Raw genomic sequence first — 11,971 nt, forward strand, 5'->3', positions numbered from 1 at the left:
GAAAACGAGAAAGGTTAATTACACGTTAATTCATTAACTCCTCCAAGCGCCAACGCAGCTCCGGGGGAGAAATGAATTCAAAGGGGAAGATCCGGGGTCGGGAGCCCCGCAGCCGGCAGGATCCCCGCAGGAGCTCCCGTACCCTCACGCAGGCCGCTTCTTGTGGAGGTAACGGCACCGGCCCGCCGGGCCTGGGCGCCTACACGGAGCCGGCCGAGGCGACGGGCGCGGCCCAACCGACGGCAGCGGGAAGAGAACGAGGAGGAGCAGGAGGAAGCCGTGCTCGCTCACCCGCCCGCTGTGAGGGGACGTCGCCCTAACGGCCGAGCGCGCGCCCACACCGCCTCCCTCTCCTCAGCCGCAGCCGCCCGGGCCCCAGCCCCACCGCCCGGCATCAATCACGGCCGCCCCTCAGCCAATCAGCGGCGGGGATGGCGGTCACGCGGGGCGGGCCGCGCAGACTCGCGGAGCGCCGCTGCCGCGCGGCCTCCGTTACGGCCCGCCCTCTCGTCGCGATCGCGCCATGGGGCCCGGCCGCCTCTCGCGGGCGGCGCTGCTGCTGCTGCTGCGCTGCCGTCGGGCGCCGGGCGCGGCCCGCTGCCCCCTGAAACCGCCGTACAGCCGCTCGCTCGGCGCTGCCGCCGCCGCCGCCCTCCGCCTGTGTGCTCCTCAGCGGCCGCCGGACGGGCGGGCGGGCGGCAGGGGGCGATGGAAGGGAGGGGCGGGCGCTGGCAGGGGTGACGATGATGATAATTATAATGACGGCGACGAAGAGGAGGAAGACGAAGACGACGAAGAAGATGACGCAGAGCTGGAGGAGCTGCTCGGCCCCTCGCCGCTCGGGCCGCAGCTCGGCGCGCACCGCGTGGCTGTGGTGCAGCCGGCGGTGAGGTGGGGCCCGAAGAAGCCGCTGCTCACCACGGGTGGGTGGGAGCGGCGGGCGGGCGGAAGGCGGCACCTGCAGCCCCCGGTGCTCCCGCGGGGCTGGGGCAGGCGGGAAGGGCTTGGAGCCGTTGGGGCTGCGCTCTGTCAGCGGGGGAAAGCAGGGAACGGACGGCCCTGGGCAAGTTGTGTGTGGGGTTGTGAAGGAGTGGTTTTGTGCGCTTAGGAACACGAGTCGCACGGACATGTGCTGGGTGCCCGTCCCTGGAGGCGCCCAAAGTCAGGCTGGACGGGGCTCTGAGCAAACTGATGTAGCTGTAGGTGTCCCTGTTCGTTGCTAGGGATTTGGACTAGGTGGGCTTAAAGGGTCCCTTCCAACTGAAGCAGTTATACGATTCTGTGGCACATTCACCAGTAAACCTCTTGTCACGGCCTTGTGGAGGAGCCTAAATTCTATTCAGCTTCATCAGTGCAACAGATTACAACAAACTATCCTTTTACAGAATAAAATTTGTAACTTTTACAGGATTTACATAACTGTTTCCACTTTAGAACTGGAGGAAAAAAAAAAAAAAAAAAAAAAAACACCTATATGTCACTCGAAAAGTAGAGCCTCCTATTTATTTCCATGGAAACACAGATACAAAGAGCAAATTATTTGATAGAGCGATTTCTCAGCCACAAAACACTAGTTTTCAGCACAGCCATCACCATTAGCTAACCATTTTTGCCTGTATTGAACAAGAGCCTGCGTGCTGCAAGCAAAAAAATCTGCACCAGTGGAGGAGACAGATGTGCATGGCCATCTGGAACATGGCTTATCTTTCACATCTCTCATGCCACTGCTGAAATGCACCACCTGCTGCATCAATGTGCTCACGTCCACTGTTTGCTCTCCATAAATGCTCAGCAAGCACTGATGACTGTCAGTGGGTGCCATTTTTTTCTGCATGGAGGAATTCAGTGACACATTTGTTTCATCTGCACTTCCACGTTAGACACCATTGTGTCAGGCTGTCCCTCTGCTGCCATCTGTCACACAGCAATAGCATGTAATGGAACACTGGTGTGAAGGTCCAGCTTCAACTGCCATACCATCAACATCTGCTTCTGATGTCACGGGCCAACATCATTAAATAGAAAGCATTACTTTTGGAGTGGTACTTCTGGAGTACAAAGGCACCTTTTGGTCCAATTGTACAGAAGAATAACAGCTGAATCTACTGCTCTGGATAGACCCTTGTAGCCCATGTTATTTCGTACAGGGCTTTGCACTGTGGATATTTAAAATGAACAAGATTGAAATCTGCGTCCTTAGCACATCAGAAACCAGCGTAGATCCTTATATGAACAAGTACCACTGGAGTTAGCAGCAGGTATCTTAGTTGTTACCATCAGAGTGTCTGGTATGATGCTATGTTGCAGTTCTAGGAGGAAACGTTGTTGCTAACACACCAGCAATTGTAGTTTAACCCTGCAGGTGGCTGAGCACCACTCTGCCCCTCACTCATTCCCCCCCTTCTTAGTGGGATGGGGAAGAGAATCTGGAAAAAAACAAAATTAGAATTCATGGGTTGAGATAAAACTATTTACTAAGATAGAAAAAAGGATAGCAGTTATGATCATGTATGTATATATATATGTATATCCATAAATGTATGTACATACAAACGTATATAACAAGTGATGCACAAGCAGTTGTTCACCACCCCCTGGCCAATGCCCAACAAGCCCACCAAAAAGCAGAAAAGAGAGAGATGAACTTCTCCCCCCCTTCAAAACTCCTTCCACATGATATCATATGGTATAGAATATTCCTTTGGCCAGTTCAAGTCAGCTGTCCTAGTTCTTTTCCCTCCCAGCCCCTCAGGCCCTTTGCTGACAGTGGCCTTTGCTGTATACAACACTGCTTAGCAGCACCTACGAACATCAGTGTGTTATCAACATTGTTTTTCTTCTAGAATCAAAATCATAGCATCATACCAGATACCCTGAAGAAAATAATTCCACCCCAGCTGAAACTAAGACACAGTGAAGTGCTTGGTTCAGAGTTTTATTTTATGCTTTTCTTGTGTTTTTCTCCTAGAAAAAGTTGCATTTACTGCATCAGGGATAGGTCTTTACCTAATAAATTTGAGGAGATAAAGCATAGTACGGAGGAAGGAATTAAGTTTGACTGTCACGTGTAGATTTGTGGGACCATAGTAGGAACACAACTGCTCATACCAGACCCTCTGAAGAAGACAATTCCATCCAAGCTGAAACTAAGACAGCAAAGTATGCAATATTAATAATTCTTCACATATTGCTACAAAACAGCAAGGAATTAATCACATACTTTTGTGCTCATCTGAAGTAAATTTATTTTAAACCCAGTTACTCATCTTAGACTAAAGCACACTGTTTAGGCAAAAGGCTTTCTTGATAATAAAATCCAAAATTCTTCAAAATCAACAATCATAAAAATAATTTACAGTGGTAGCAAGATGCTTTTGTGTAGTAAAATTACATCAAACTATGAGTTTAAACAGCTCCTTATGCTGCTATTTGAAATAAATAGATGAATAGAATTTAGGTGTTGACTACAATCTTTCCCTGTTTGTCCATATCTTGTTGTTACTGGAAATTTAAGCAACTGATAGGTTTCAATCTTTTTTTTTCCTTTTTCTGTGTGTGTGTTTCTAAAGCTGAATTACAGATTGCTGAAGCCGTTGCTCTTGTAGATACCCTTCAGAACTGGACAATTTTAGATAAAATAATTATTCCTACCAAAAATCCTGACAAGAAGTTCATTTTCGGCAAAGGAAACTTTGAGGCTTTGACAGGTAAGAACTGAGATTTTTCAGCACTGCATCTTTGTCAGAGGAAACCTTCTGCAGCTGAACTATTTGAAGACAGGTATAAACATTGAGGAAGAGTAGAGGATTTTTGTAATCCATCCAGTAGCTTTGCTAACAAACTAAAGTGGTGTTTTTAAAAGGTAACAAAAGCAACACCAAATAGAATTGACTCATACTTATTTGAAAATATGTCTGGCAACTTAATCTCTATGTTAAAGTGATTGGCGTAAGTGAGAAGGGCAGCTGTTTTTGACATAGTGTGAAATCAGTGCAAGTACGACTGTTCTGTGGTCAAAGAGTATGATGTCATTTGGTGTTTTATGAGCTCTGTGCTCAGTGCAAAGTGGTTTTATATTCTGTATATTTCAAAAAGAGAATTGACATTTAACTCTGCATTTTTGTACTGGCTATCCATCTTCTAGAAAAGATTAAAAAATTGCCCCACGTGACAGCTGTCTTCTTGAATGTGGAAAGAATATCTTCAGTAACAAAGGTAATTAAATATAATATCAAATCATATTCTTTGAACCATGTTATTTGGAAGATGTTGGTGATATCAGTAGGGTCAATTCTGGCTCTGAACTTGCAAATGATGATAAATGAAGCTAGCTGGACTGAATTTTGTGATAAGCAAGCTTAATTCCTGTTATATTTCTCCAGTTGATTTAAGGGTATTTCGTGCAGCTATCATGTATGAAATTTTCCTGCAGCATAATGGCCATTTAGACTCTGCTCTCACTTCTGCCACAAGCTCCATGTAAAACGTTGGAAAAGTTACTTAAGTCTTTTATACAAAATGGGGGTGATAGCACTGCTCTGGTTGTGAAGAAATGTCAAGGTTTTGGATTAGATGCATGCACTAATTTCTGTACCTCTGTGGATGTTGTATCTCTTTTCTGTAGTGCTATGGTTGCTGTATTGTATGTGAGCTATAAATTGAATGTGAGCTATAAATTCAAAGCGAGCCTGTATTTCAATTCTTTATATATTTGAACTTTAATTCCTGATGATTCTTAAAAAGAAAATGCATTGTAAGTGGATAGATTGCTTGGGGGAGAAGCATGCTTAGCTGTTCATCTTTTTTTTACTTTTTTTTATAACACTATGGTAGTAAAATAACTGGCAGATGAACTCTAATGTTCTTTGAAATACTTAGGCAAAGTAAAATAAATACTTACTAGCTTTTTTTGCATGCACAGTGTCTTGCAGGGTGTAAAATAGTACAAACACTAAGCAAACATGAATCCTTTGCAGATAATTTTGAATACGTGCCCTGGATTGTAAAATGAGTGCAGATAGATACCTTTAAGAGACAGTTATCTTGAGCACTTCAATTTACTGATGAAATGGAAATTGAAAATGTTTCATAAATGTTACCATCTTCTACTTTTTATTCCATAATTTCGAGTGTGAGTCTTTTTAGTATTAGAGTTACTAAAAATCTGTTCTCAAATCTAGATTTAAGTGCAATTTGACAGGGTATTGGTTCAAGAAAGTGTATGAGGATCAAACACTCGGGTCATTCTGGATCAAACACTTATAGATCATTCTGGATTTTAGAGATGGTGATGGGAAACTGCTGCATTCTTTAAGTACTTTGAGTCTATTTTTCTGAATTTGGGCAGTTTGTGGTGAGGGATTTAGTACTTCAGGGAAGGCTGGTCATGCAGTAATTGTACTGGCTTCCTCCCTGCCTATATATATATATATATATGTTTATTTTAATGTCAGTAACTGTTCTGCTTTTTCTTTATTATCTATATCTTTTGCCATATGAGCTTTTAGTAATTATTTTTTGTAAGGGCTTAACCACTGAGATTTTTCATTATTTAATGTTGTGAGATATCCATAAGAGCTTTTCAGAATCTATTCAAGGCGATAAAAGGATTCTTGTTGAATTCAGTGGGCCTACATATAAAGTTCTACCTTCTAAACTCATCTTTCTTTCTGCCCTATCAAAATTTTGATTTGGGGTGCTCATAATCATTATCCATCCATTTAAAGAGAATCCTCTGAGTCCAGCTAACCATAATCCTGTGTATTAAGTGATTTACTGATATTCTGTTATTGGGCAGAAAACATCTAGATTGTTTTGTTTTACATGGCTAAAGAAAGAACTGGAAGATGCCTGGGGCGTGAAAGTCTTTGACAGATACACAGTTGTGCTTCATATTTTTCGTTGTAATGCCCGAACTAAGGAAGCAAAACTCCAGATTGCATTGGCTGAAATTCCACTCCTCAGGTACCTCAAGTTGTCCAAAATGCATACAGATATTTCCGTATTTTGGTGACAATTTTATTACACTAACAGTATAGTACTGTACTGAAAGAAAAATGATGCTGTTTTGGCTGTTGCATCCTATTCTCAATCATTGCCTGGAGCATACAAATTGGAACAGGTTGCCCAAGGAGGCTGTGGATGCCCCATCCTTGGAGGCATTCAAGGCCAGGCTGGATGTGGCTCTGGGCAGCCTGGTCTGCTGGTTGGTGACCCTGCACATAGCAGGGGGGTTGGAACTGGATGATCATTGTGGTCCTTTTCAACCCAGGCCATTCTATGATTCTATGAACATTGAAATATTTGCTTTAATGTAATTGCCTTAAACTTGTACAGTACTGAAAGACAAAACCAGTGTGTTGAGTAAATAATGTTACAAAATATATTTCTACTTGAAAGTTCCTAGTTCTTTCTAATGCGGAAAATGGATTGCAAGATTCTACAGGAATTAGGATAGATATATTTCCTATATAATATAAATAGGTATAATAAGGAAAGCTACAAACAAGAAATATTAAAGGCATTGATTTTGATCTGAATTAGAAACATCTGTGCATGGAAGCTGGTGTGAGTTGCATGGATGTATCAGTCATCTTTGGCTTTCTGAAATTTCAGAACAACCAGTATAATTTACTGAGATGCATCGTTTTTCAAACCAGAAAATAATGGATTTTTTCAACAGGCAGTTTTTCCCCAGGAGCAGTCTTTATTTACACCTCTTTCTTCTAGTGTTTTCATCTGTACTGTTAGAATGTCAATAGTGCTACATATTTACTAGGCATTTTAAGATAGCTTGATTAAAGTAGTCCGCTTGTAATTAATTATTACTGCACTGCCAGGTCAAATCTAAAATCGGAGGTGTCTCATCTAGATCAGCAGAGAGGTGGATCAAGATACATCATGGGCTCAGGTAAAGTGTAAATATTTTCATGAATTAGAGGATTCTTTTTTCTCCATAATTAACATATTTAATTATATCTTATTTTACTGGGGGAGGCTGGGAGGAAAGGCAGTTTGTGTTCTGCATCTTAATTAAGTGAATGTACAAAAGATTTGTGGGAAAGTAACTTTAGTTGTGACCATAATAAAGTTTTAATGCTCAATAAGTGGCCATGGGCAGAGTATTTGTTACCACAGGAGCACATCATAAGCATACATGGTTATTCTAAAGTGTTTAGTGTATGTTTTAATAAATATTTATCACTATGATTCTATGTTTGGCAAGAGTACATAGTTTTAGTTGCTTATTTATAATGTCATATCCTCCAGTGGTAACTCACTCAATTTCCAGATATCCAAATGTTATTTAATGTTCTGTTTTAGGCTGTTCTGCCAATTACTCACGTATTTTTCAGGTGAAACTTTCATGGAGACACAGAATCGTCTCTTGAGAGAAAAAGAACTTAAAATTAGGAATGCCTTGGAGAAACTAAGAAGAAAAAGATCTTTGCTCCGAACTCAGCGCAGAAAACGCGAGTTTCCAATTATCTCAGTAATGGGCTATACTAATTGTGGTAAGTAAAAGCAAAATTGTAGCACAAAAAGCGCTAACCTTGTCTAATTTCTAATAAGAATGTCTAGCCAGCATCTGATTTTAGTATAAATAGGCTTTGTATTTTAAGTAAGTTTTAGATTGTGTAATGAGTGCATGTCAATTAGGTTATAATTAGGAAAGCAAATAATGTTTGTTACAGTAAGATGTTTCTGCAGACATGTTCTAGAGAAATTCCTAATTCCTATTGTGTGAAAAGGATTTTACATTTAGTGTTGAAGACTATTGCTAGCGTCCTGTTATTGGGCTCCTCACTGCAAGAAAGACATCGAGGCCCTGGAGCATGTTCAGAGAAGGGCAACAAAGCTGTGAGAGGTCTGGAGCACAGGCCTTATGAGGAGCAGCTGAGGGAGCTGGGATTGTTCAGTCTGAAGAAGAGGAGGCTCAGGGGAGACCTTACTGCGCTCTATACTACATGAAGGGAGATTGTGGTGAGGTGGGAGTTGGCCTCTTCTCCTATTAACTAAGAGGAGATAGAAGGAATGGCCTTAAGTTGAGCCAGGGGAGATTCAAGTCGGATGAGAGGAAAAGCTTCTTCTCCAAAAGTGTGGTCAGGTGCTGGAACGGGCTACCCAGGGAGGTGATGGAATCACTGTCCAAGAAGGTGTTCAAGAAATGTTTAGATATTGTACTGAGGGATACGGCTTAGTGGGGAAATATTGGTGGTAGGTGACCAGTTGGACTGGATGGTCTTGGAGGTCTTTTCCAACCTCAGTGATTCTGATTCTATAACTCTGTTATGTCTTATGATAGAGAACAGTACAGGTCACTAGGTGAATTCAGAAGAGTTGGGTAGCTAATCTGAGAAATTTAAGAGACGCTGTAGCTTTTCATTGATTAATGTATAGTATTTAAAGGAATGCTTTTAAGATAATCTAAGTAAAGCCAAAGCTTTTTTTGTAGGTGGTTTTTTTGTTAGTTTTTTTTGTTTGTTTGTTTTTTCTAATAGCTTACAACTCAAACACAAGGCATAAATTGACACTGGACTACACTTTTTCAGTTTACATTATTTTAAAACTACTTCATTTTATTATTCAACATCTTTATTAAAAAGAAACTTACCTTGCACTAATTTTATGATCTGTTACACTGATACTTTAAAGCTACTTTTATAAATGAAGATTAAACAAAACATCTATGGTAGAACTTTGCACACATAATGGAAGTACCTTAAGCTAAGGTGCTCCATATATATTGTAGATAATGACAGTAAATTCTGTGGAATATTCATGAATAGTTAAATACAGTTCTAGTCTTCTGTTCATGACAGAACACCTAATAAAAGCATAAAACTAATAAACCATATATTATTAGTATTTCTGGTGATTGTTGGATTTAACAAGAAAATATTAAATTGTTTTATTTAACTTCAAAAGAGAAGTGCAGAGGAGTTTTGAAGTGTTGTCACTGGCATCATTCTTTAGGTAGTCTTAGACGTGAGACGTAGGTAGATCAGTGCAGATCAGTTCAGTCTGTGATCATCTCATGATTTCACAGCATAACTCTCAGATGTGGCCTTAAACCCAGTTCCAAGTTTAAAAAGTTAAGATTATCTTGGATTTCATGACATAACATAGATAACAAGTCATAGGCTAGACTTGACTTAAACTAGCGATCTAGATACAAAAGTATATGTTATATCATAAAACTCACCTGAATCTTGCAAATTAAAATTTTACTTGAAGTCACTAAAATTTTCTCTTTTTGTTTTGGTTTTATTTTAATTAGGGAAAACTACATTGATCAAAGCATTGACTGGGGAAGCAGGAATTCAACCCCGAAATCAGCTGTTTGCTACTCTTGATATTACTGCTCACGCTGGCTATCTGCCCTCACGTATGGCAGTTATATATGTTGACACTATTGGGTTTCTGTCTGATCTTCCACATAATCTGGTTGAGTCCTTTTCAGCTACATTAGAAGAGGTTGCTTACTCAGTAAGTAGTTGACTAAAAATATTAAAAATTAAATCAGTTTTCTTTTAGATAATCTTTGCCCCATCAGAAAGGGGAAACTTAACTGGCATGCTGTTCTTTGTATCTGATGCCCTTAATAACATGCTTTTACTTTTGGCAAGCCCTGAAGTGGTCAGGCCATTGGACTAGGTTTTATTTTTATGTCTCTTCCAACTGAACTATTCTATTCTCCAGGGACAGAGATATAAACAAAGCTTGTGTCCTCAAATATAAAGAAATTCAGTGGTAGTTGGATGCCCAGCCGAATACTTCTGGGGATTGGACTGTGTAATAACAGGAATTTCAAAAGCTAACTGCAGCTATCACATTTGTTTTTTCACATGTTAGGTGAAAAGCAATAAATTTATGTTTCATTATTGTTTCCTAAATTTTGAGACAGTATCTTGAGCAAAGATGCTGAAATATTTTGAATGCAAATATTGAGTTTTCTTGGTTTTTATTGTGGTTTGCCTTAAATTTGTGACATCTCTAATCATATATGTTCTTGAAACTGGTAACTTTTGTATAAAGCTTCCTAAGTGAATCACCAGTAACAGTATCTCAAGAGCTATGGATAAGGAAGGTATTGATTTAATACCATTCTGATAGTTCATTTTATAGTGTTAACCTGACAGAATATTTTCTAGTGGATAGAAATGTAGCTCGTATAAAACAAATGCAAAAATAGTATGAAATGTCTACAACCCAGTAACTGGAATGTTCCATTAAGTAACTTTTGTATATTGATGCTTGCTAGGATCTGATAGTTCATGTGAGGGATATTACTCATCCTGAAACCATCCTCCAGAAAGCAAGCGTTTTATCAGTTCTAAAGAATCTTAATCTTCCAAGCCATTTACTGGAATCAATGGTAGAAGTTCATAACAAAGTGGATTTGATAGAAAGGTAAGCAAGAGATGTCACATGTACTTAAACATTTCTTATGTTCTGGGCGCTCCTCAATTCTAGAAGAGCTTCCACACTTCTGAATACATGTTTTTCCATCTTTACATATACAAGTTTTTCAATCTTTACAGATGAAGCCATAGTCTTAAAACTTAATTTATTATCCTTAAATTTCAAAAGAAATCATTTGTGTAATTATACAAGAAGCAGTCTCTGTAGGAATGTATGACATAACACAGCTAAATTGTCTGTGCTTGAAATATTTTCACAATCTAATCTTTACTTACAAACTTGTGGATAATTATTACTTTTCAGCTATGAACCCACTGAAGAAAATGCTTTAGCCATTTCTGCTCTACATGGGCATGGTTTAGAAGAGCTGAAAGAAGAAATAGAGAAAAAAATTCTGAAAGCAACGGGAAAGAAGATTCTGACAATTACAGTCAACTTACAGGGACCCCAGCTAAGGTAAACAATTTTGAGTTTTAAGAAGGACAAACATGAAACTCGTAGTCTTGCAAGTCTTAAATTTGCCAAAACATACCACACTGATTTTAATTTTCTTTAAGAACTGCTGTGATAACTGTCAAAGTCTAATAGCTTATTGAAAATAGCCACAGTAGATACTGTGTTTGTACAATAAGATAACTTTTTGAAAGACCATTCCACCGGTCCTGGAGCCAGATTTCTGGGGGAAAAAATCCAAACCAGAGATTTGAAACATTTATGTAAACGCTATATTTTATTTCCAAACAGCAAGTAGCAAATGAAAAGTTAAGTGAGGAACTTCATCTTTTATGGCATTGAATTACTTGGATTGGAACATGTAGACCAAAAATAAAGATCACATTTTATGCACTACAGGATACCTTTAAGATGCTAATACACTCTCATTTTTACAGTTGGCTCTATAAAGAATCAACGGTTCAGGAAGTAGATGTCATGCCTGATGATGGCACAGCCAGGGTGAAGGTGATAATCAGCAACTCTGCTTTTGGCAGATACAGAAACCTCTTTCCTAACAGTAGGTTTTTTGTACCATGAAATCCTTCTCTCAAAAAAGAAACCGATCTCATTAAGAAGACTGGAATTAAGCTAGTGGCCTGGATACTGGAGAGTTTCTTAACCAGTTGATGTTTTTGACACATTGTAGAAATGGACAGTGATTCAGAAAACTTTCATTTGAAAACAACAGTTTGAGCTTCATTCTGGCAGCAAGTAATAGCAGTAATTTTTATGTTGGAATAGTCATTGACTCTGAACCTCAAATGTGGAATCACAGGATGGCATCTAAGTTAACCTTCAGGAAAATACTACATCATATAAAGACTTTTTTAATTCAATTTTTCAGAATAAAATATTTGTTACAGACAAGGTGTCCCTTGGTTATCAAAAAATAAAAGTTACTGAAGAAAACATTGTTGGCTGTATATAAATAATACGGATATTTCCATGTATTCTGCTTGAATATTTATTTAAAATAACTGCCATTTACTACTGCAGTGAAGCAGAAACAAACTGATGTGTATATTTAAGCAAATAATAAAGTGAAAAGTGA

The 11,971-nt window shown here is 39.6% G+C and overlaps 2 protein-coding genes across 6 annotated transcripts in view; one reads left to right on the plus strand and one right to left on the minus strand.

Moving 5' to 3' along the window:
• LOC116230793 (cohesin subunit SA-2-like) overlaps nucleotides 1-544 on the minus strand; it is a 58,383-nt gene extending 57,839 nt beyond the window's left edge. For 3 of the 5 annotated variants that reach the window (XM_090126364.1, XM_090126356.1, XM_031596160.2), the window contains exon 1: nucleotides 143-540. The gene's annotated coding sequence lies outside the window, so the exon portion shown is untranslated. Of the gene's footprint in view, nucleotides 1-142 lie in introns of all 5 variants that reach the window. The other 2 variants (XM_031596161.2, XM_090126371.1) reach the window with 2 other exon arrangements.
• On the plus strand, nucleotides 509-11,885 carry GTPBP6 (GTP binding protein 6). The gene is made up of 10 exons (XM_031596165.2): nucleotides 509-923; nucleotides 3,570-3,707; nucleotides 4,145-4,215; nucleotides 5,834-5,964; nucleotides 6,840-6,910; nucleotides 7,356-7,514; nucleotides 9,281-9,489; nucleotides 10,265-10,413; nucleotides 10,729-10,881; nucleotides 11,316-11,885. Exons 1-10 carry the CDS (start codon nucleotides 524-526, stop codon nucleotides 11,455-11,457), a joined length of 1,623 nt encoding a protein of 540 aa, XP_031452025.2. The 5' UTR covers nucleotides 509-523; the 3' UTR covers nucleotides 11,458-11,885.
• The last annotated feature ends 86 nt before the right edge of the window (nucleotides 11,886-11,971 follow it).

Source organism: Phasianus colchicus, chromosome 1 (assembly GCF_987193195.1).
Source record: "Phasianus colchicus chromosome 1, bPhaCol1.hap1.1, whole genome shotgun sequence".
Lineage (NCBI taxonomy): Eukaryota > Metazoa > Chordata > Aves > Galliformes > Phasianidae > Phasianus > Phasianus colchicus.

Excerpts from the sequence above, each read along its gene's own strand:
- GTPBP6 (XM_031596165.2), top strand. The coding sequence starts at position 524 with ATGGGGCCCGGCCGCCTCTCGCGGGCGGCGCTGCTGCTGCTGCTGCGC. Across the intron at positions 6,911-7,355 it reads AAGATACATCATGGGCTCAG|GTGAAACTTTCATGGAGACA; the intron begins GTAAAGTGTAAA and ends CGTATTTTTCAG. Across the intron at positions 10,414-10,728 it reads AAAGTGGATTTGATAGAAAG|CTATGAACCCACTGAAGAAA; the intron begins GTAAGCAAGAGA and ends ATTACTTTTCAG.